Raw genomic sequence first — 26293 nt, forward strand, 5'->3', positions numbered from 1 at the left:
AATAAGGCCAGACATTCCCCTCAAAATCTTGAGTCTTACACTGCTCACTACATTCAAGAAACCTGGAACAAAGACACAATAGACAAATTAGATACTTCTGATATCACTATAGCTTGAATTTTTGAAGTTACTCATAAGTCAGGCAAACAATTGTAGGGAGATAATTTTCTCTGATAATTTCATAGAATAGTTTGGGTTGTAAGGGACCTTAAAGATCATCCAGTTCCCATCCCCCTGCTCAAAGCCCCATCCAACCTGGCCTTGAACACTTCCAGGAAGGGGACATCCACAACTTCTCTGGGCAACCAGTTCCAGTGTTTCACCACCCTCATAGTGAAGAATTTCTTCCTTATATCTAATCTACAACTGCCCTCTTTCAGTTTAAAACCATTACACCTTGTCTTATTGATACAGGACCTGCTAAAAAGCCTGTCCCCATCTTTCTTAGAAGCCCACTTTCAGTACTGGAAGGCTGAAAGAAGGTCTCGCCAGAGCCTTCTCTTGTCCAGGCTGAACAACCCCAAATCTCTCAGCCTGTCCTCACAGGAGAGCTGTCCCATCCCTCTGATCATTTTTGTGGCCCTCCTCTGGACCTGCTCCAACAGCTCCATGTCCTTCCTGTGCTGAGGACACAGGACTCCAGCTGGGGTCTCACGAGAGCAGAGTAGAGGGGCAGAATCAATCACCTCCCTCGACCTGCTGGCTACACTGCTTTGGATAAGGCCTCGGATACAGTTGTCTTTCTGGGCTGTAAGCACACATTGCCGGCTCATGTCTGGCTTTTCATTCAACAGTACCCCCAAGTCCTTTTCAGCAGAGCTGCTCTCAATCCATTCTCCACCCAGCCTGTGTTCGTGCTTGGGATTGCCCTGACCCATGTGCAGGACCTTGCACTTGGCCTTTTTGAACTTCATGAGGTTTGCACGGGCCCACCTCTCAAGCCTGTCAAGGTCCCTCTGGATGGTATCCCTTCCGTCCAGCATGTCAACCACACCACACAGCTTGATGTCCTTGGCAGACTTGCTGAGGGTGCACTCAACCCCACTGTCCGTGTCACTGACAAAGTTGGTATTGGGACCGGTGCTGTCTAACGATCCTTGAGGAATGCCACTTGTCACTGGTCTCCACTTGGACATCAAGCTGTTGACCACAATTCTGAGTGCAACCGTCCAGCCGATTCCTTAGCCACCGAGTGGTCATCTGTCACACCTACGTCTCTCCAATTTAGAGATGACGATGTCGTGGTGGATAGTGTCAAATGCTTTGCACAAGTCCAGAGAGATGATCAGGTAATTTAGTTGCAATTACTTTCACTGAATGAGATCTTTAGTGAATAAGTATTTACAGAATATTTGAAGAGATGAGGCTAAAAATCACTGGTTAAAACATAAATATTTACTACATAGCAAACACAACCAATGTATTACCTCAGACTGCACTTAAATCACTTCCTATATTAGCAGAATAAACCAATAGCATGTTCCTAGTTTCATTCCTCTTTTGTTCATACTTTTAGCTGTTTGACTAACACCAACTTTTAAATCTCTACATGCTCACCATTAGCACACCACTTTCTGAATGGTGTGGGGAAAAAGTTACCTATGTTTCTCTTAACAACTCTAACATTCCAGACCACTGGAAATTTCGTTTTTAATCACTACATCCTGGAACATATTTGGCAACAAACACTGTACTGCTCATTAAGTACTGCCTTTTGATATTTGAAATAGTTAGCTCAACTTAATTATTTTACTCAAATCAAAGTGGGGAAGGGATGGTGGTGTTGGGTTGTCAGTCCATTTTCCTGTATCCCAAGTTTAAAAAGATTTTCCAAAATGCTTTGGACTAAAAATTCTAGCTCTCTAGCCCAAAGAAAATTTACATCAAAGTGGAAGCACATTGGACTTTCCACTTACTACAACTTATAATAAATATGTTTTAAAATAGCTTGACGGCAACCTTTAGGGCTTACTAATTTAAAAACATGCTTATCTGGAATTCAGTGTTTGTAACAGTCACCTTCATATATTACAGCCTCACATGGATGAGTGTGTAAGCTAGCCTATTTTGCTTACAATACACCCAGCACATCAAGAGGAAATTAATGCTAGCTGGAGTGAATGAGCTTTTAGTCAGGTTTACATACACCTATGAATAACAGTACCAAAACAGATTCATGAAGACACTTTAAGAGGTCATTCATTTACTACTCTAAACTATTTAGTGGAAAAGTTGTTGTATTATGTCTATTTCAATAACCACCATTATGCTTGTTTACCTACCTTCAGATGTTTTCCAGCGTTTCCACAGATCCTCGATGGTGATATGTTTGTCTTCTCTGTGCAGGTGACTATGTTTATTAGAGGCATCCTTGTACTGCATATCTTCCCTTAGAAACTGAAGAAAAGGGAAAACACCATCTTTACTATCTCTTCCCCATGCAAGCAGCATACAATTCATGTAAGTTGACTATATCAAAGACTCAGAAAGCAAGTTAAACACTCTTACAGGATTTGATTTTCACAATGATTAAATCCTAGATAAACTGAAGGTGCAGTTGCCAGTATACTAGGTTTAACAACATTACTAGTACGCCTTAGATTTACAGTGATTACAAGAATGCATCACACAAGCCATACTGCGTACTTCTCTATTCTGAAGACATTGAACTAACTTCACCTACTTGAAGATAAGATCATGTAACTTTTGAAAACATGCCAGTTCTTTATGGATGAGTAATACCTGAATCCTGCTGCACCCATTAAATGCAACTGCTTGAGGGATGAGAGAAAGGTGTTGACAAAGTATTACTAAAGTCTTTTGATTAGACAACAAAAATTTGACTTCTATTTCATCAAATTAAAAAACAGAAGTCATCTTAGGGCAAATTTTCTTCTCGCTAATCATTCCTCAGTGGTTACACGTCAAGCACAGAAGTGTTACACAAAGCTGTTTCATTCTCAGTAATTAATAGGAAGCCTATATCAAAATACCACACTTTGCCTTTTAGAAACATGATAAAAAGGAAGCTCCTGCAATTACATCATATATAGCTGTGTTGTATCAGTATTTCATAAGTCACTACAAACAGATTCTCCAAATACAGACAAGCAAAAAAGAGTGTGACTGTAAAACCTATTTTGTTTTTATTTCACCCAGGCCTAGAAAAGTTGAAATATTGGTTAGCAAACCACCTCCCATTAATAGTGGAAACATTCCACAGATATCAGTTTCTTAAAACACAGCATAGGCAGTCTCTGTGGGTGGAAACCTTAGTATTAGTACCAGAAAAACTAACATGAGAGCTCACTAATCTTCCACAGTAGATTGTTTGCCGCCTTGAGTTCCTGAAGGATAAAGCTGCTCAAACAAAAACAGCTACAGATAGTCATGACAGCTAACTCAAAAAAACAGCTTTTTATGTGGCTGGTCATATGTCATCACCACTTCAAGCAGAGGTGAGGAAGGTGGCCAAGCTAGTGATGCACTGCAGAACATCCCACCTCTTAAAATCTAGCCGTAGTAATAATTTATCTGCAGAGCTTCCCGCATAGAGCCCATTTCTAACAAATCTAGAGATTATGTCATTCAAGAAACTGCAGGAGAGACTGAAAAGTAGTCAATGTTAAACCACAGTATTAACTCTTAAAAAGAAACAGTGTATGATAGCAGAAATATGCCAGAAAAAGCTAACACATCAAATTCCCCATATTAAAAACTTAATTCTTACTAGGAAGTAAGGGAATCTAAAAGTATGGGAAGGGATTCAAGTTCCTCCTCTAACTGCTAGACTTGGGATAAAGTACTAGTTGCCTTCCGTAATCTAATGATAAAGCCATACATGTCTTTTGGTTCCACAACAGATTGGATGCAAACCCTTTCTCATTAATCTACTGCTTCAAAACTTTTTTGATTGTCAGACATTAACTTTCTAAAGCCTTTCAATTCCTAAAATAGTTCCATTTAGCCCATACAAAATGCATGAGCATTTAACTCCTCTTCCTATGTATGAGAAAGTCATAAATACATATATATATATGCACATGTATATACATGAGAAATATAGGATAAATTTATGAAATATGAGAACAATTGAAAATAGCAGCCTGTTGGGGCAGAGACAATTACAGAACTTCTGAAACACCATGGACCAGCAACTGTAAAAAGGTACAATAAGCACAGAAAAGAACTGATTGCTGTAACTATATGCAAATATAAAAGTATCTGTAAAAACCTCTGTTGCATATTCCATAGTCCAATTGTGAACTCTGAGTACTTCCCAAATTGGCACAGCTACCATGAAGCTGGCAATTTCCACAGCTAACGTGAGACACGCAATCAAAGGTGGATTAACTTATTCATTCCCACTTCATGTTTATTAAAGGGCAAACTGAAGAAAAGGAGCCAAACAATCAGAACATTAAAAAAACATCTTACTCACTAATGTCTCTAAACCTTTCCAGATTAAAGCACAGTCTCAGAGCTGGAGCAGCAGGAAACAACTGATGTTTGCCCAACTCACCTTTTCCCTTCAGACTGCAAGTACCTGCTATCAAGTCCCATCCCCAGCCTGTCTATTGGAAACTTGTGAAAAATGTACTAAAAAGACAGCAAAAAATATATTACAGGTTCCTCCCTGTAAATACTACCTCCCTTCATATGGTGGTTAAGGTACATGTTAATGCTCACTCTGTGGCTTACTAGCGACTGGTGATGCACTGCCCTTGGAAACTCCAGATCTCGGGTGTGGACATTTGTTTTAAAAACAAACGTCGTACACAGATCAAGTTTCTGAAGAGGAACAGAATGATATATATGTTGTATGTAAAAGTTTCAGCATATTTTGCATCTCCTCAGCTAAAACACATACCTCAGATCAGTTTTGTTCATAAGAAATAAACTTGCTTCTACCTTTACTGCTAGTTGTCAGAAGGTTCTAAAAAACTTTAGGATGAGAAAGTTTGAACTTTTTTAGGTGCTGTTAAAGAAAATCTGAATTGCTGTTAAACAATTCTAGATACAGGGTTTGGAATAAAGAAGGGAAGGAAAATGCTAAATGATAAATGGGAAAGCTTCAAGGTGCTACATCTCACCCCAAAACACTATAAGGTACTGTAAGAAAGTGTTCAGATTTTAAAAACGGGATGGACATAGGTTACCTTGGCACCCAGATAAGGAAGGCAGACAATTTATGGAAAACTTGCAGCATTTCATGTCGTTCTGCTACAGAGCCCACAGAGGGAGCAAGAGTTAACGTATGAATTCATGTTCTCCACACACTGCGGAACCCAACCGGCTACGCTAACAAGTCGAGGGGAAAAAAAAGAAAAGCCCGATTTCAAATTTCATCACAAATACAGAAAATAAATCCAAGTCCGAAGCACAAGATTTCCCGGGAGAAGAGGACGACAGTGGAAAAGATCTGGTTTACACTGAGAGACTGTTTACACTATTTGTCTAAGTCTCTCTTTTAAAAGGGACTGTCAACACACAAACTTGTAAACAGTTTGCTTATAGTAATCAGTACACAGTTACTCCTCAGGTGGAGAGATTATGCATTGATGAGAATTTCTTCAAGAAAATAAAAGAGCCTCTCTTCTGTTCAGTCCTCCCCATATTGCTCCCAGATCCTGTGAGAATAACCACGATGACTTCCTCACCAAGGTTCTCTAACATCAGATGGTCACAACAGTAAAGTTGCAGTGTGCATAGCTAGAAAGAGGCCATCACATTTCAAAGAATGAATGCATTCACTAATGAAAAGATACATGACATCAAGCAGCTTTCTTTTATTTAAAAGATCTTTGTTTCAAAACTAGCCTAATATGGAATTTCTCCTTTAAGAAAAGTAATTGTGTCCTAAATTGATGAAAGCCATCAAAACAGAACAACTCTGGTAAAAAGAGAGGATTTTTCTGTTCCTTGTCATGGCAGCTAATCTCTGTTCCGTTGCCCTGGTCATTAAGTACACAAAGAAAAGGTTAGAAAAATAACTCTAAACAGGGAGGTTAAAAGAATAAGCTCTAACCAAAAACATCTAAGGATTATCTTAGCCAATATAATTACTCAAGAGGGAGAAGGCTTTTTAAGACTATCAAGTTGAAACCAAGAAAGCAGCAGATAAGTTACCTAAAAACTCTGTGTGAAACAAAAAAGTCATTTATCAAAGTAGTTACTTCAAAAACAAGTAGAGAGTAAAAAAACACCACACCTAGACTCAAAACTGGAGTTCTGATGCCAAAAGTACCATAACAACTGTGCCTCTACAGAGATTCACACCCCAAAGCCAAAGGTTCAGGAGTGTAATAGGTGGAGAGGAGACCTTCTCCTCCCTGGAGGGGACAGGACTTGTGGAGCCCTGGAAAAGTGTTACACAAGGTCAGGTACGCCACAACCTTTCTTCCTCTTCAGAAAGCCTTTAGTACTGTAACATTCACCAAAATCCAGTCAACTCAACCAAAAACTAACCTGAAGAAAGAACAACCAAAAAAATCCAACCCTTGCAAAGAGGAAAAAAGACACACCCGTTTGACATAGAGTGAGCACTTACAAACTAAAGCCACAGGCAACAATACAAAAAGTTAAATATGTGAAAATATCAAAATTGCAAGAGATGCTTGCTCCTTGAAGGACAAATGAACAATTGCATACTTCTGCAAACACCAGTGGAAAAGTAAAATTAACCACACTCACTAACTGCAAAAGGAAGTACTCATATGCTATGTTTATATTTTGTTCTGGGTGAAGGCTCAAGTTTATGATTTTCAGTTTCACCAACTTAAAATAGACCCTGTAACTGACAAGTTTACTTTAAAAGCAATTAGTAACATCTCCTGGCTGAGTACTACTGTCTTCCTTGGGCACATATTCCTTAAACAGTGTTATTTCCTTCAGTTTTGTTCCTTCCTAAGAAAACCTGCAAAAGTTACAACTTCAGTTTTCCTATAATCCTACCTTCAGATACAGCCAGTCACTATTAGGCAGCCTTTTAGTACATTCCCTCCCATCTACTGCTACCAGACTCGTTGCATCTATTGCAATGTCACACTTACCGACTGAGTTCTGATGGCAAACGTGCTTTTAAAAGGCAAAATACTATGATTCAAGTATGACAGTGTTCACAACTGCCTACCCTATAGAAGTGGCTTCTAAAGATGTTTGCACACAGTACAGTAAAATAAGAAAACTTATTTAAGCATAATAAAAACATTTCTAGATAAATGCAGGACATAGTTACCAAGTTTATCTTAAGTCACCTACAAATTGTGCTGAAAAGATTATTGCAGATCAAAACAAAATTGTAGCTATTCTACAGCAAAGTAAACCTTGCAATCTCTTCAAAGCCAAGTTAGAATTTTCAAGGGGGGGATTTCATTGTAGCAGGACTGAATGCCTGCAGTGCTACACAAACAGGTGCAGACAGCTAGATATTAGCTTAAGTACCTCCAAGGAGGCAAGGCATGAGGTAGGTCTGATCCAAATCACATTGGAACAGGTTTCTATGCAACCATAGCCATGCTAACACGTGCTGCCTCTCTACAGGACTTCTTTGTACAGGCACAGCCGCAGACGAACATGGTCATAACATTTTCAGACAAGACCTGGCTCCTACCTATCCTGCTCTGAAAAAAAAAGACTGTGTAGACATGCTCAGAGTTGCTTACAAAACTTCAGGAGGCTAAAAGACACTCTGCCTGGGGACAAATACATTAGCAGTTGAACGATAAAATTCAATGCAAAAAAAGAGCTCTACTAACAGATCTACAAAAACCTAAGGGAATCAAAGTAACCCAATAGCTTTGGGGCAAAAGGTTTGCTACACTGGTTAGGAAGCTCAAAATACTCGTTTGAAAGATCAGTGCTCATAACAATGTTCTTGCACAGTGAGATTCACGTAAAACACACTCAGCAGCCACTCCAGTATTATGCAAAACAGAATGTTTTCAGTTTCCGAACCACTGCAGCAGGTATTTCTCTACCATGCAGAATTTTGCGTCACCAACTGACAGTGAATTATAAAATAGTTTACACAAATATGAACACCAGTTTAATGACCTTTATTATGTAAATGATAAGGATGAGACCAGAATATTATGGGAACTTTAAAGTACACTGAACATCTTGCTGAGTGCGCATCTGCAGACTGCAAAATGAAGCAAGAGCTCAGTCTATAGCAGAACCTCTCCCAACTGCAATTGTAACATCTGGGGTAGGCACCTGAAGTTTAACAATGTCCCAAGATGCACTAAACAAAGAGAGATCAAGCTTTTGAACAATGTCATCCATTATTTTTTTGACATCTGTTCCATACAGAGCTGCACTTCTCTGCCCGCCCCCAATCTTCTCCTAAATCTTTACTCCCTCCAAGACATAACAATCAAAAAGAGGAGAAATTCTGTACATAAATTTGCTTTTGTTCAAGAATGCAGAAGGACTATTCACTTAGAGTCACCCTTAGTTTAATGTTAATTTCTGAAAGTGTTTTTTCATGTCACACTTTACGCTCCAAGTATCCAAAATAGACATACTTAAAATGGGAGCACCGCACTATCTTGGCAGGATTTCCTGTCATGGAATTTCTCACAATTTTGCCCAAAATATTTGGTACTCACTACTGGCCAGAACAGATTATTGAAATGAATACATCTCTGGTCCAAACAAGTAAATCATATTTCATTCATTTTTTATATCTCTTAAGGAATTAAAGAACAAACATATCTACAGAATTCTTTCACCAACTCATCTTTACACAAATTGAATAGGCAGCTGTATTTCAGCAGTAACTCAGAAAACAAATGCATGTTGAAAAGTTACATGACAAATCTAATTTCTCCTGATTCTCCTAAAATAGTAACACTAATGCATAATATTTTAATTTATCAAGCTTGTAAAATAGATGGTGATGTATAGATGCATGTACCATTTTAACTGCTAAAGGAAAGAAGCATAAACAACCAAGAGTATGACTAGCAAATTAATTACATAATAAAAATAAGTAGTAAGAACATGAACTGGTTTTCCTTTATTATAAAACCTTTACGCACAAATTAGTGCTAAGAAGAGGGTATACTGAAGCATATGTTTCTGAACTCACCCCACTTCTATAAATTATTTATTTTTAACCAAGTTGTTTACACTTGACCTCTGTATCTTCTCCATTTTTATTTCCTTCTGGATTCTTTTCTTTTTTCTTTTTTTCTTTTTTTAAATGCCACCTCTTCATCTTTGCTCAAAAAAACCACAGCATAAACTCTCAAGACATTATGTTTGTTTCACCTCTCTTGGATTATTTGCATCTTGGATGTAAATATGACCTCAAGCCCTCAAACAATAGCTTCACAGAGCCCATCTGTTCAGAAATGGTCACTTCAAAGCAAGATCTTGGGCTGCCAAATATTCTGCCCCTGTCAAACTTACTATATCCAAAGTGCTATATTACCAGTGCTATTCCTGAACAGATCATACTAGCTACTTTTTCTCCTTTAATCACTGTATAGAAGATGATCATCCTCCCTGGTTTAGGCCACTAAAGCTAGATTCTTTTTGATTCTTGCCTCGCCTCCAGGCAGCGTTTGAAGTCAGGCACTTCTGCATATCACCCCTGAAGTTCCAACTTCTTTGCCCATACTATTAAAAGCCATTTTCTGATCATTTCATGCTTTCAATACTGCAGTCGCTTCCTCTCCACACAGTTGTTTTGGGGGTTTTTGTTGTTTGGTTTGGTTTTGGAGGTTTTTTGGTGGTTTTGTGTGGGGTTTGTCAAATTGGGGGGTTTTGTTAAGTAATTATGCAAGCACACTCATAAAACAAAGTCAAACAAAATATCAAGATATTAAGTGATCTATCCAAAGACCCCACGCAAAGCTGTGAATTCATGCCATAAGCTTTGTGTGACATTAGACACACAGTAAGATATTCATATTTCAGAAATATCAACTCATTCTATTTCTACAGAGAGATTCCTTGAGGAAATTACTTGATCTGCATATAGAGGTTCTTTGGAAACAGGAAAAACCTATGTAAATAGTGAGCATATGATAAAGCCTGTCTTACTGCTTGTGCTTCTTCATCATTAAAACAAATCATGTACACGTGGTGCAACAGATGCTTCCTGAGGCAGACAGCCTCCCACAACACATGACTAAAACCTCAGTTAGTAATACGTTCTCCTTTTCAGTTACTCTTTTACAGCCTACCTCTTTAAACCAGTTTAAACAATTGCAATCTTTTGTATGTTAATAATAAAGTAATAATAGCAGAAGCTGGATTTGATAAAGAAATTCATATTAGCCTGCCCTAAAGGTAAATAGTTTTTTTCCACATCCTTCCTGTTTTCTCTTCTCTGCTGTACCATACTCTCTGGTTTTCACACTGTGATAGCCTACTTTACAGAAATTAATAATGGCACAGTAAATCATACTCTAAAAGTCAACACAAATTTAGTATCCAAATCTTTTTTTTTTAAGTTATACTTCTTGTTTTAGAAGTACATAATTCTACATCAAAAATTCAAGGCTAATATTAGAAAGTTATGTGAATCCTAAATTTAAAAAAATTCAAACATACAAGTAGCTATGACAAAAAGCTCTTTTTTTTCCCCAATTATTTTGTAATAATTAACATGAGAAAAGTATGTTCTACTGAATTTAAAAGTTAATTTTTTTTCCACCTCTACAAATCTCTTAAGTTATACCATCTAGTCTAGTCTATGTAACAGTTTTTTCCTTATTCTTTGGTCTATCTAACCAGTCCATGCTCAAACTAGAGCCCCTCTATCTTCAATTTCACACATCAGTTTCATCAAGGTCAAATATAAGCTGCTTTCCCGTCCACACAAGGTAGATCCAAAAGACTTCCAGTAAAAACCTTCTTATAAGAGAGTTAAAATTTCTTATATCCTAGGGAAATTCTTTCTCTACAGAATGATTTTGCAAGACTTCATTTATAGAGGAAAAACAAACTACAGCCTAAAACAGGGCATGAGGAACACTAGGAAAAATAATAGTGTGCAGATGAAGTGTCTGGAATCACTGCTGGGAGTTCTCAACTGGATTAGCAAATTAAAATAGTTAAAACAAATAGTTCAACGTCTTCAGCTCTTGTTACCTTCCCCTCTCAAAATAACTTATTTACAAGAACTTGCTTCCTTGGTGTAAATATATACTTGTAATTTGTGACACTGTTTTAGTGCTGGTAAAACAGCAGAAAGTTACTGTACATTGTTACATTTTTCCTGCTAAATAAAAAGCTGATGAATATCTTAGAAACATACTCAATATACTGCTCTTCCAGGAGTCTTGCAAGCAAAAACCATGCAGCATGAAACAGGGAATCCATTTCTGGATTCCCATAAATAAAATGCCCATAACTAAAATTCCCTTTACTTCCCATAAGTAAAGTCCCTGTATTTCAGGCAAGCTTTACTTCTAATAAAGTTTTTTCTAATTATCAGTCCTAATTCTTAACCAAAACAAGCAGCATTACCCACTGTGCCAGAAAAAAAAATAATCTGGTTTTGAAATAGTGTATATTAGAACATATTTAGTATATATTCAGAACTACTGTAGTCAGGTAACTACATAACTATGTTGATAAAATGATAAAAGATCTTTTAAGATTATAGTAAATATCCAGTAAGAGCACTACAACAAGAACATACAGATTACTAGCTGAACTTGCAATTAAATTGCATTTCTTATTAATTTCAGGTTAGCTTTTAATGTCTTAGAAGAAAGCACTTTGTACAAATATATATTCATCACTGATTTGCATGGAAACTACATGTACAAAAAATCTAATTGGGGTGGGGGGAGAGTTACTAATTATTTCTTCAATAATTCAAAATTAGCTAGCAGAAAATGAAGTGAGCAACATTTCATTCGTCTTATTTTATGCACAGTGAGTAGTTTGAACAGTTTCACTTATGTCATTAATCCAGCTATAACAGCAGTCCTCATGAACTGTTAGAATTTCAATCATTTTAACAGGTTTAAGAGTAGCTTTTGTTGCTTGGATTTATCCCAACATTCCTCTGGAACAGGAAGAAACTTAAGGTCAGATATAAAGATGGTCCACTGGAAACCAGGACAGATCTTTTTAATACTAATAAAAGTTTCCAACATATAAATATTTCAGTATTTTCTTTTAACTTTCTTAACTTTCATGTATAACAAATGCAGCACAACTCAAGAGAAACACACAATGCTGAGAAGCTCCTTAGAAAGCTCACACTTAATCACTAATGTTTCAGTTTGCAGACTGCACTGTGCCTGTCCCAAACATTAATGACAATAAACAAACATTCTGGGATAACAGATCTAGACTATTTCCAGCACCTGAACTACCTCACCATGACACTCCCCAAGGTACAGAGCAGATTTTTTCCTCCAGAGTTAAAAAGTACATTATTTTGTTCTGGATCATTCTCTCCATTGTACTGTATTCCTTCACAAAACTTGAATGAACCAAGCATCAATCACTGTTGATGCTGTTTGTACATTGCCACACAGAAAAGTAAGTACCATCACATTAAACTTTGCAGTGACGATTCGCAACTTAAATCATTCAGGGGCAACAATCTTCCCTGAGATGTTACCAAAAAAAAAAAAAAAAAGGAAGAGAAATCAGGGCTAGATTCTTCTAGCCTCCAGTGAGGACAGGCTTCTCACCTCCAGTAAGAATGGGCTTCAGAACCAAATGGCAATACCCCCATTTTTAGGGCACAGATGAGGGGACATCTTCACTCCCCTTCCTTTCTCAAGCCTGCCCCTGACAACGGCCAGAACGCAGAAGGAGCAAGAACAATGAAACTACATGGATATTTCCATTCCTACCCAGTGATTTCAAGAATCCTGATGGTAAAGTCGAGTAGGTGCAAAGGCAAGCCCTTTGGCAGGACCACCAGGAGCCTGCCTGCAAAACCCATTCAAGCACAATCACAAAAAGCTTCAGACAGGTCTGAATAACCTTCCTTAGTTCACAGGACTTAATCTACAACTAGCCTACAGCAGGAAGTGATTACTACTTGCCCATAAAATGTAAGCAAAAACACATAAGAAAGCTTTCCAAACTGCTAACAGGTACTCTTTTGCACCATGAAGTGCCTGGAGCAGATCTAAGGTAAACGGGAAAGCCCAGCAATGCCTTAAGCATGAAAACCTTAAAGCAAAGAAAGTCAAATACCTGGCAGCAGATCACATCAACTCCTAGATACCTCATTGCAAGCTATACCAACACCTTTTACCTACTTCCTACATTAATCACAAAAATAACCACTTTTATACATAGTCGTATAAAACTTTTCTTTAGGCTAGAACAATGGACAGTAATAGTCTTTCACGCAATTCTAGAAATTGGACTTTCCTTCCACATTTGGCTGTGGGAAGGGCTGAACTAAGAAAAACAATGACTACTCAAGTGCTGGAACATAAAGAGCAGCTATATTAAACAGGGAAAAAGACAGACAGACCTCATGTGTGCACAAGTGAAGGCTTTTTATTCCTACCTCATCACTTTCATCTACTTCAATACCACCATCTTTGTCATCATCCATTTGCTTATGGATCATGCGGAGAGCTTCTAGGCTGAATCTGTCCTCCTCAGTAAAGCACGGTGGGCTGAGTGAACTGCAGGGATCTAAAGTGAGGAGGGGGAAAAAAACAAAACAGAAATATTAGCTACTGTAATTCTAGAATATAAAGCTCCTAAGAGAAAGGGCTTAAATTTCTGTATGTGTACATGTACTTCACTGCACATAGCCACCAGGTCATGGATGTCAAATTTAGCTGTAAAATAATTATTGGGGGGGGGGCACTGCAGAGTGGAGAGAATCGTTTTTTTTTACCCAGGAAGGAAGACCAAAGAATAGTCTGGAATAGGTTGACTCATGGCTTTTTTTTTTTCCCTGCCCCATAGCTGCTATCTCCACCTTTTCTTCTACCTATCATCCACCCTTTAGTAATGTAATCACTGTGATAGCAAGTGAAGTCACTGCGTTTTCCAACCTCCTTTCTGAAAGCCTAGGCTAAACAGAGCAGTGGAGGAAGAGGAAAAAATTGTCATGTGGTAGCTTCACAAACAAAGGGGTGGTAACCACACTGCATATCAAGTTCAAAGTACAGAGTACTGCTTAATGCAAAATATTTAAGAAGGGCTGCAAGAGAAGAAAGCACACCACAAAGAAAATTCAACTGATAACAATACATAATATCTGAGTCCTGTGTGCTCTGATCAAAAACAGCAGAGTCACTGTGGAGCAGGATTCTGGGTCAAAAATAGTACATTTTTATTTGCATTCATTACTGAAGGCTCATGATTTGTGCACATCTGATGGCTCTGGTGTCACCACGTCAGGTTTTAATATCTTTGTTCTTCCCCTTCCACAAAGCACATGCCAAATGCTGTGAAATTCTACAACGCATGATGATCAACCATCATTAAAGGTCCTTCATAGACCTTGGCATTAACTAATAGCTAGCTATTTCATTAATGCTGATGTATCGAACACCACAAAGAACAGAAGGTGGAGAAGGATACAGAAATCATTTTTTGAAAGTTTGGCCTTAATAAGACAGTGACTTCCCACGGTAATAGCCATTACAAAAAAGCATTGACTAGTCCCATAAACTGGTACACTCCACTTCAATCATATCAATGCAAATACAAATTGAGGCAGCATGAGTAATTTTTGCTTCTTCTAGTCCATCAAAGGATTAAGCTTTCATGTTACTACAGAATTTATTAAAGGCTCATTTATATGAGTAATGAAAAGGAAGCACATATAGCAACAGATAGGATCAAGAGTTTGCTCAGAAAAATGAATGTATTGCATTAGTATTTCCATACCAATTGAGTTGGCATGAGTCTGCTTTTCTGTCTTTATTATAAATTTTAAAATAATCAAAAATAATGGATGCTGGAAAGACTCATCTTGCTTAAGGCTACAAAGCAGAAGTACAAAAGTAGCAGCCATGGCATAGCTGGAATCTCAGACGCATATTAACAGGACTGATCCCTACAGCTAGACATGAGTCAATGCATTCTTACTTTATACACCAGTTTTATTATACAGGAGTTAACAGTTACCTGTTACCTGTGCCCATGTATCAATTAAAAATAAAGAAAACACACAAACAAAAACACCACAAAAAAACCCCCAAACACACAGAAAAAAGAAACCAAACACCTCACTGACAGTGCTCCAGAACTGAGAGATGCTGTTTTTAGAACCACTTCATATAAATCAGAAAGACAGATTACTACACATTAAACCAGGCCAACCTCAAATAGTTTTCAGCTTTGGAATGCAACTAACAGCTCTTGAAAAAAGCAAACCAGTAATTTTTTTTACATTAAAAAAAAAAAATCTATTTTATTTGTCCATCTTTGTTTCATTAGAAAAGGTTTAATTTGCACAACTCAGACTTCAGATTTTTGCCTTGCAATGAAAAAGTTACTGTCATTGGGGTGTTTAAGGACTTTATCCCTGTAATACAGAGTACTTGGTGTAGAAAGGCTTCCCTTGCAATAGTAATGACTCACCTCAAAGTCCTGCTAATAATTAAATTCCAATAGCCACGAACAAAGAATATGACACTACTCTAAATACAATAAGATATCAGAAGAACCATCTTTGTGCTGCAGGATTAGATCTACACTATATTTTAAGGTAGAAGAAAGCATAATTGTCAGAACAGATAAATAGGTCCTTCAAACACAACCAACTTTCTCTAATTTGTAATTAGTTCTATTCTTACATAGAAGAAAACATCAGATAAAGTGTTCACATAGTTTGCAAGCATCGACTCAAATGCTTTTCCGTTTTGTTCAGCTGAAAGCCCAGCTTTTCAAATCAAAAAGGTTTTCTCAGAGTACATTTTCTCAATACTGCGATTGCTCAGTTTCTTCAGAGTACTTATTTATCTTAAATATGCCCTTTTTGGTTATTTAAGAATGAAGGCACTTTAAAGAGCTATGGCTCTTCTTGAGAGAAGTAAACAGGCTGCTTGTGCTTTGGATGTCCCATGTGCTGCTTTGGATGTCCCATGTGCTGGCTCCAGCAATACTTGATCTCTTTCTTAAGACACGATACAGTTCAAATTGCTCCTTTTGGGAATCGAGAAACATGGAGTAGGACCACATCTTGACTGTAATAATAAAAATTAAACCACTCTCAACAGAATCCAGATATACCATCAAGCTTATTTACGTATGGTAAAATTAAACATTCTCACACTGACAACACTTGTCATCCCCCTCTTCAGAGAACAATCTCAAAGCAAAAACAAATTACAAAGCCACAGCCTAAAAAAATAAGTGAAAAGCATTTCACAAGCATATCTAAAGGGCCCTACCAAATCCAATAACAGCTGATGGAAATTCAATAATCTGCAACTTTGCAGAAGATTCTAAAATGCAGTATTTTGTCTCACTTGCACAGCAGAAAACAATTCAAATTAATACTAGATGAAGTATGGTTAGAAATTTCTGAAACAATTAATATAAAAGCCAAGAGGAAAAATTTCAATAAACAGTAAGCACCATAAAAATAAGCCTGAGGCCCCGCAACAAATTGTAAGACTAGTTATTTTTCACTTTGAATCCACCCTATTAAGGGTGTCCTGGGGTTCCAACTCTTCTATTGTATTTTAAGGACAAACTTAATTTAGTGTCTGGACCAATTTCTCTCTCCTAGTCTGGCGTGTTGTCATAAATACACTTAATCAAAAATCATCATGACAGGAAAGAGCACAGAGATGATACCAAGAAGTTCACTCAAGGAGTGAACCTGATAGCTTGGAATTTCACCCTTCCTTTAACAAACAGCACAGAAGAATTAGCAAAGCAAACAAAAGAGGTACAGTTTAGATGAGGTGGACTAGAGGCATACAAGCACACCATATGTCACTCTAGGCAGGACTTACTTCACAACCCAGTTTTTAACATTGCTTGGAAGTGAGGAAGTTTCAGAACTTCTGGTCATGATAAGGAGAGAATTTGTTACTAAAAAATTAAATGTCAGATTGATGGCTCAACTAATTTGGCAGAGGCTTTTGAACCAAACCCTCCTCCTGCCTTGAGTAGCTCAGTAACTGCCTCTTAGCTCTGTGGCAAGAGGAGAAAGTAGTCTTGACCAGTCCAGGGAGCCGCACAAAGCCATGGGTACAGACCAGTTGCATGGAGACCGTTTGATAATGAACCAAGTACAGAGTTATCCAACCCTTTATACAGGAAACTGTATTTACAGATAAGCAGAAAGTAACACTTAGCACTTTCTTCTTCTTTTTCCCCTCCCTTGCTTTTCTTTTTTTCTTTTCCCTCTTCTCTGTTTTTCAATGAGGCTAAAATAAGCCAAGACCACAAGAAAAACTTCAGTTCATAATTATCCTAAACTTTAGAATCATGGCTTTTTCATCCCATCTCTTGAAGGTAAGTTAAGAAGGAGCTAAACTTACAAAGTGATGCTGACAACACAAGCCATTAAGGAAAATTAATTACACCAATATATGTTAAAGTGTTTATGTCAGCAAAGCCCTTGAAATTTATTTTAGGAATCATTAGAAATCGTTCCAAAGCAAAAGGGTATATGCACCTCGCAGTCTTTCACCTATCCTGCATTTACTTTTCCCTAAACTGTTGTGACCGTAACAAACTTCAGAATGAAAAGGACTGACAGACCAACAAATAGCTAATAATCCTGCAGTTCTCTTACGCACCCCCTTTAAGCATACGGACACCAGAGCATAAAAGCTATGACTGTGCCAAAGCCTGTGACAGAGGGACCCTAGCCAGGTGTTTGCAGTTCCAATTTGGCCTCCAAAGCACCAGAGCCCTTAAGTCTTTTCCATGCCTCAAAGAGCCTTTTAAAGAATACAGGGACACGGGATTTTCAGAGGTACCTGGAACCAGATACACACCTGCAAATTTAAAATTTAAACTAGTTCACTCAAAGCAACTTAGCAGTTGGGAGTTATTTGGAGAGATTGGCTACTACACATCATTTTTGTTCTGTAAGGTTGTTCAGCATTCACCAAGAAGGAAGAGCACTTTTTTATGCTAACATATGGTAGTCCTATGGAAGTCCACAGTGTTCCTGTGACTGCTTTTTTCCAATGAATTCAGGAGAGTACCATGTTCTGCTAGTTTTATGATTCCTTATTCCTAAGAAGCCATATGGGATAAAGGGAAGCCTCACAGAAAAGGCAAGCACTACACGCAAATGTCAGCTTCCTATGTACATACTCTCAGCTTAAAATAACTATATATCAGCAAGCCATGATAACATAAGTAGAATTTCTTTCCATTTTCCAGAGCCAAAGCAGGTGGCCACAATATTCCCACCCCCTGCCAAATGTATCTTCATCTGACTAGGATTTCTATTTCCTCACATTTCTTGTGTGCTTTAGTTTTACACTGTTCTTTAATACACTACAGTCAAGGCAAAAAAAAAAAAACAGCAATCTGTAAGTGAACAATGATTTTTCAAAGACCTGAATACAAATCTGAATGTCAGGTACAGTAGGGATTACTGAAATTACTGAAAAGCAAGTGTTTTCAAGAATTTCACCAGATGTTCAAAACAGCTATTCACAGTAAAAACAACAAACGTGTTGCTTTTATCTTATATCCTTACATAAGGTGTCATTAAAACCTTCAAATGCTTGAAGAGAGAGCCTCAGAGTGAGCTTTGTTTAATCTTTCAATTAAAAGCTCCCAAAGCAAATCACTCCTACTCTTAATAATTAAACTCCTCCATATGGCAAGTAGGCTGAGCAGGATATAACAGTTAACTTGACAATGTCATTTGTGACACTTATTTAAACGATCAGAGTGGAAAAAATAAAGTTCATCAATTGCAGCACAACTCTCCACTAAAAACATTTAAAAGAAGCAGACAAAATTTTTACAAAAAGGGCAGAATACACTTATCTTCTAATCACAACACTGATGTTACTTAAGTGATCTTCCTGAAGAGAAAAACGCAATAATACTAATGACAGCAGAGGAAGGGGGTGCAACAGGAAAGGAGATTCAGGACATTGTTGTCGCCAAAGAATTTAAAAACAAAGTTTCACATTAAGCTTTTCCGCTACTTCATATCAGAAATTGAGGTAATTTCTGAAATCGTGTTTATAAACTCATGCAGTAACAGCAGATAAGATGGAACTCCAGACTGTAAAGTCTGGTATCTGAAGCACTTTTTACTGAATACATGTGTAATGCTTAATGACTGGCAACACTCCAGTTAATTTAAAAAACACCACCACAACTATTTGCGGTTCAGTTCCATGAAAGCTGCCATAATTCTTTTAAAATCCACTAAACATCCTTGAATTAAAAAAAAGTAACATTTCAAATAACCTTAAAATAAATCATTACCACTTCAATATCTATACAAGTGATCTTTGCATGAGACCCAAACCTAGCTTTGTCACTATTGAGAAGTGTCCATATATTCTGATATTTCAGTATCTTTTAATATATGCAAATTGTTTTTTCCCCACATAGAAACATGAAACTTGATGAGGCAAGAAAGGCTTTGATTTTTCCTTAAATCTCCATTAGCTCATCTCTGTTTTCTCCACACCCACAAAAAAGCTGTCTAATTCTGAACTCAAATTTCAAAAAACAAAAAAAAAACCCACAGTGAAATCAGAGGTGGTTATTTAACGCAGAAATTCAGTTAAATAATGCTATTAGAAAAATCAAGTGTTAAGACAGGTTTTGATTAATGCTTTTCTCATCTTTCCTAGATAAAAAGTTTTAAAACAAGCTGCAGAACAGCAGACACTGTAAACTTTCTGATCATCTGTTAAGACATTCAAAACATCATACATTATCTTAGAAAACTATTTAAGAACTTCATAGCAATAAAAATGTTTACTCAAAGGAAAAGATACAAAAGTAATTCTCTAGAGAATTAAATGTTATGACATATTTAATTTTGCTGTAGTTTAAATGCATTAAAAACAGCTATCCCAAATCAGCAATGCTTGCTTAAAAAGGAAGTTACAAAAAGGGGTTTCAATACATTAATCCTGTCAAGGATTATTCTGACAAGACAAAATGGCAGTATAAACACCTCATTTAGACTCTTAGAAAATTAATAATTAAGTTACAACACTGCTCTGACTACACAAAAAAAAAAGTCAGGAACATGGATTCATGGCTTTTCCATCTCCTTCCCACACCCTCCCCGAGCAATGACACAGTTTGAAGGGAAGAGGAAGTTGGACAATTATTGTATACAATGGTCAAAGTTGACTGATTTAGAAGAGGAATGCCTGCCAACCCTAACAAAGCAGGGTGAGAGGAAACTGGGAGACGCATCTTACGCAAGCCATCAAAAATTCTCTGGTTTTGCCTCCTTCCAACCTTACTTGTACTTTAACGATACTTACTATACAAACCTACAAACACGTATCAATATTCAGTTAAAAAAAAAAGTGCCAGGTGTCTGATACCTACTCTCAGCAAGGAAAGGAAAAAATAGGAAAATACTGAAAAAAATAGGAAAATAGGGAAGTCTGTCTCAATTTATATTTATTAGTACAAGGCCAAGAAGGCAAATATTTAATGCAGTTTAAAATCTAAGTTTTCATCTATGTATCTTACTTTAGTAGTGAAGACTACTGAACGCAGCTTTAAAAGGGCACGTAAGAGTAATTAACAACATCTAAAACCAGAATAGCTCCAAGAAAAAACAAATTTACATAGGTTCAAAGATGACCTAAATTCATAACTTCACCTGGAATAAAAACACACGCGTAACTCAAACAAAATGAACAAGACAGTGGGTATTGTTGCCTTATATCCCCTACATGTTTAGAAGTTACAGCTCTAAAGAAACAGGACTGTGAATTTACTATTTGAATTCATTTGTCAAGAGAACATTAATTAAGCTGATGAAATAAACTACAGATGTGTATTCATATATATTCAGTGACAATTAACACATAATACACATCTAAGCACATATAACAACATACACCCAAGCTTTTTATATATTTCAGGTCTGTGGCATGGTTCAACCCAAGCCAGCAACTAAGCCCCACACAGCTGCTCACTCACTACCCCATGGCAGGATGGGGGGAGAGAATCAGAGGAGTAAACGTGAGAGAACTCATGGTTTGAGATAAAGACAGTTTAATAGGCAAAGCAAAAGCCGCGCACACAAGCAAAGCAAAACAAGGAATTCATTCACCACTTCCCACGGGCAGGTAGGTGTTCAGCCATCTCCAGGGAAGCAGGGCTCCATCACGCATAACAGTTACTTGGGAAGACAAACGCCATCACTCTCAACGTCCCCCCCATTCCTCCTTCTTCCCCCAGCTTTATATGCTGAGCATGACGTCATATGGTATGGGATATCCCTTTGGTCAGTTGGGGTCAGCTGTCCCAGCTGTGTCCCCTCCCAACTTCTTGTGCACCCCTGGCCTTCTCACTGGTGGGGTAAGGAGCAGAGAAGGCCTTGACTCTGTGTAAGCACTGCTCAGCAATAATGAAAACATCCCTGAATTATCAACACCATTTCCATCACAAACCCAAAACCTAGCCCCATGCTAGCTACTATGAAGAAAATTAACTCCATCCCAGCCAAAACCAGCACAGTCTGGCTAGTTCTTTTCTGCTGTTCTAACAACTTTCTCCCTTTTCTAACGTCAGAAAGCTGAAAAAGAATGAAAAAGAAGTATATCCCTGATCATATACTTTTGTCAAATACAATTTGTCAAATCTTAAGGAATAACAGTAGTATAGAATTTAAGTCACTTTCTTAGTTTGGTCAGGAAATTAGAAAAATGATTTATAGGTGACCTTCAAATGACTGAAATATGTCCATGTGATTCCTGAAGCAGACTTCCTAGTAACTGTTTTCAAGATGAAACAACCCTCATCATCTTGCTTGGAATTCCATGCTTGTTAACACCTCTGCTGTGCATTAATCTGGAAGCCTGATCTTTAGCCTCCTGGTGAAAGTGTATAGTTAATATCCAGTGTACTAGTTTCTATTCAGATATGGCTCAAGAGCAAAGCAGAGTGTGAGCCACTAAATTCATTTCTGGAAGACAGTGATCTGCAGAATACAACCACCATGATAATATAGCTAATAATTTAAAAGTTTACAAACTCCTTTCATGCTGAAATGTTAGTTCACAATTTCTTAGAATGAAAAAGAATGGAGGGCACTTGAAAAGAATTTTACCACTTCACATAATTTTTTTTTAAGTTTAGTAAAATGGCATAAAAAGTTTTACAGATGTTGTTAAGATTAAAAAAAGCATCTTTTAAGACCTAATACCTTACACTTTCAAATAAACTGAAATATGTTAAAATTATAACTTGTGTATTAAAGTCATAGTAATTATCTGCTTATAAAATTATATATATCTTTAAACTTATACTTTTAATCACACCAGTTTTTTGTCCGATATATTTGTTTCCACATGTGATTCATAATCATATCCTATATCCATGAATCAGGCATGTAAGCATGACATTGCTGACATTACTGAATTACTTCAGTCTTCTACACCATCTGATCTAGTACGTATATTATTAACTGTTCTAACCAAGGAATCAAATTTAATCCTCTGTGAGCACCATCTGTAGCATCGTCAGTTCCCTCAGAGTTCCTGTAACAACATGTTGTCAGGATGTATTTATACTTTAGGAGAGCATATCAGAATTATACAACTGAAACCTAAATTAAAAATATGTAACTTTGTACTTACAATAAAGAAAGCTTAGCATCAGGGCATTTTTATTTTTTAAATACACAATCTGTTAAGTTTCCAGCATTTGAGTATTAAATTTGTCAGCCTATGCAATGTTTATACTTTCAGAAATGCAAAGGCACTGAGTGCATAGATTCATTTTATTTAATCAATAACACCGTAATGAAACACTTCCTTTTAGCACCATTCAACATATCAGTGATTTTAAGGATGTATAGATATCAGTTTCTTTAAATAGTCCTGTTAGCTTCTGTGAAGATTCAGTAGTGCAGATTGCTATCTAGTTAAGGACAACCCTACTTCCAGAAGCTTACATGAACTGCTTTGCAGTTAGCACTCACATCCAATTCCAGCTTGCACAACTGGCAGCTTTGCCCCTACTAATATGCTGCTAAATATTTTTCTCATGATGAATTTCACCAAGTGATAAACTGGGCTGACAAATCTACTGATGGTGTCTCAGTTCACCTTGGCTTATTTGATACAAATAAGATCTAAAGAGGCCTTTAAAAAAAAAAAATTCAACATGTAAAAAAATTACAGTCACACTTCTTTGGATGTAATATATCATCATTATGTTATTGCTTAAACTTAACCCAAATAGTGATATTTACAATTATCAGAATATTAGAATAAACCACAGTTGCACATATCTTAGATACACCTTGGTTGATACCATTTTGATAAATGTGTTTTGGGGCCCATGAAAATAGTAGCAAATGGTATAGTTTTCCAATATGTATTCCTTAGCTGTTGAAGTGGTCAATAAAATAGAAGCCAGTTCTTACACAATGAGCACACACTGAACACTCACACTGTGCCCAAAGTCATGCACTGAAATCACACAGAGTAGAAATAGAGGAAACTCAGTTCAATTAAACAAGAACTCCAAAATTTAGAGTAAGTCATGTAGTGTTAGAAAGAATTATCTCTGATTCTGTTTAAAAATATATATATAATTCATACTACAAACCCATGGCTCTTCCCATCAAAAAACGTTAGATAGAATTTGCATATGAGTTTAAAAGTACTAGTCTTCCACCTCTAGAAAAATCTCAAGAGGTCACATTCAAAGGAAAACTGTAAGGTTCCTGAACACTCTACATTTGCCTGAACAATGCACATTGCCAAATACTACTTGTACAGCTTCAAATACAGTCAGTTGCTCCCAAACAGCATGAGCGTACTCAGGATGTGAGGAAGAGCCAAGGCAATAATTTCACACATGCTCTAAAACAGAAGCAGCCAAAGACTAATGCTAAATGTGTTCCTAACTGTTCATGCCCTCACCATTCATTCCTGTCCCCTTACTATCCCCTTCCTTGTACCAACATAAGCACATTTGTGCAATCATGCTGCAGGAAGACTCAAGAAACTAATTCTGCGTGAATTGGTTCTCTATATGCCTGCACAAACACTTGTGACAGCAAAGGCACAGAGGGAGGAGGAGGAAACCCATACAGAAGCAGGCAGAACCACACTTTATAGCCAGTGCTGCTGGTAAACCCTGGTCCTGACATGTCCCACGTTACAACTGAATCTAGCCAGCACCGCAGTCGGTGACCAATACACTGAAAAATGGAATTAATGCCATGGAACAACATCTACACTACCTGGGCGGAAAACTCCAGATCCATTTTTTAGATCATTGTTTTCTCTAATAGGAAGCACAGGATAAAAAAAAGCTGTGTCCTAGACTACTTGCTGCAATTAACACCTATCAAGTGGAAAAATTACATACATATTTACCTGCAACAAGTTAACATCATGGCTGGACTTTAAATACAACATTGAATTCTCTACTTGAAGCAATCTGTGTTTTTTCAAGGAGATTTTGTGGCCTATAAAACCTAAAACAGACTCTTGTAACACAATAGCAGGAGTTGGAATAATAGCAAGCAAATAAAACACTCCACAAGATTTGACAAAACAGTTTCTAACACCAGTGCTGGCAAGCTCAGAATTTGTCCTTTCTCCAAGGCTCCCCCCACAAGCCTAGAGAAGTCACATGCTCCAGAAGTAGCCTACTTTGGCTGCAGTCAGCCCACATCATACACAGATGTATGTCTTCAGAGGCACCTCATCTCTACAAACTTACACTAGCAAGCTCAAGGTGCCTGCTAAGTGCATGTCTGTTCCAAATATTGCTATAATTTAGGTAGTTCTTTCATTCAAGCTCAAATTTTTTGACTAGTTTCCAAAAGCTAGGAGATAGAACATGCATTGAGAATTCAATACACAGGACAGTAAGAAAGCAACATAACAGGAACTGTCCCAAAGCTGACAAACTCTGACACGTGGCTACATAAACCCAGTGAGTTTGGTTTCAGGTTTTTTTGTTTTGTTTAGAGGCTTTTTAAAATTTTTGTTATTGGCAGCACAAGACAACAGTTTTCTTAAGAGAAGAACAGCCAGGAAGATACTTATGGAAAACCCCAAGTAAAGAAGAAAAAGGTATAAAGATCTCTTAAAATTTAGCATTGTGATAATTGAGGTTACAACCAACCAACTGCAAAAGAATATTGGTATATCTTTAAAGGTAATCAATTACATTAAGAGATATATAATCTACTCTTAAGTCCTCACTTACATCCCAGTGTATGTTCCTGACATACATTGGGAAAAATCAAGATGAAATAAAGGGCAGTAAGCTTTTCCCAGAGGATGACTACTTTTACTTACAAGAGTCATTACAGGTACTTTATGACATATATACATACAGCGTATGTAAACATAACATTTCAACATATATTTTAAAGTCTTGCATAAGACTTTAAACACTAATATTGATTTGTATCTATCAGATGTGGAAAGGCTAAAGCATGAAAAATAATATCCTCTTTTTTTTTTTTTCCCCCCAAACTCTGTTGGACACATACTGCAAATGGAACCGGGTATCTCATGCACAGAATTACCAAAGCTTCTGTTGCTATTCGCTCCCTGCAACAGACAGTAGAAAAACAGGCACACAGCCAAATTCCAACAGACATAAGTGTTTCCGCTACATTACGTTTTTTAATATCACCACATACCAGCAGTACATCATTTTCAATATCAAAAACAAAGCAACTTCCAAAAGTTAAAAAAGCCACCTGCCCATCATTAAGCATAAGCAAAAGCAAACCAGTACCATGAAAGATTAATTCTACTTCAGTACAGTCAATTAGATCCCATTTTCAAAAACCCCAGGAAGTTAATTTCACACGAGACATTTCTGTTTCTGTGGGAAATGGAAGAAGTTACAAATAGAAAAGAGAAAAAACACTTTTACTAAATTTGGATTGTTTTCAAATATGTTGGGATTTCTGTCTTGTTACTAGGTTTTCTATTGCTGGTTTATGGCCTCCGTCAACAATAAAACACATCTGAAGTTCTTCCTTAGCATCTCAGAGAGAAGCATGTTTTGTAATACTATTCTACTTTGTAATTTTGCTTTGGTTTAATCAAATGTAAGGAACATACATTCTACAGGCTTTATCTCCAAGGTCTATTCTCATGCCCTAAACGCAATACCTGACAAAGCCAACATCCAAAACCCAACTATTCCATGTCAGCCACAC

The 26293-nt window shown here is 37.2% G+C and overlaps 1 protein-coding gene across 1 annotated transcript in view; it reads right to left on the bottom strand.

The window, feature by feature from the left end:
* STIM2 (stromal interaction molecule 2) overlaps positions 1-26293 on the bottom strand; it is a 78035-nt gene that overhangs the window by 15744 nt on the left and 35998 nt on the right. The window contains exons 2-3 of the mRNA XM_081999164.1: positions 13505-13635; positions 2283-2397 (exon numbers count right to left, since the gene is read on the bottom strand). Coding sequence (XP_081855290.1) covers positions 2283-2397; positions 13505-13635 — 246 coding nt within the window. The remainder of the gene's footprint in view (positions 1-2282; positions 2398-13504; positions 13636-26293) is intronic.

This window comes from Phaethon aethereus (assembly GCF_964289735.1).
Source record: "Phaethon aethereus genome assembly, chromosome: 4".
Classification (NCBI taxonomy): domain Eukaryota; kingdom Metazoa; phylum Chordata; class Aves; order Phaethontiformes; family Phaethontidae; genus Phaethon; species Phaethon aethereus.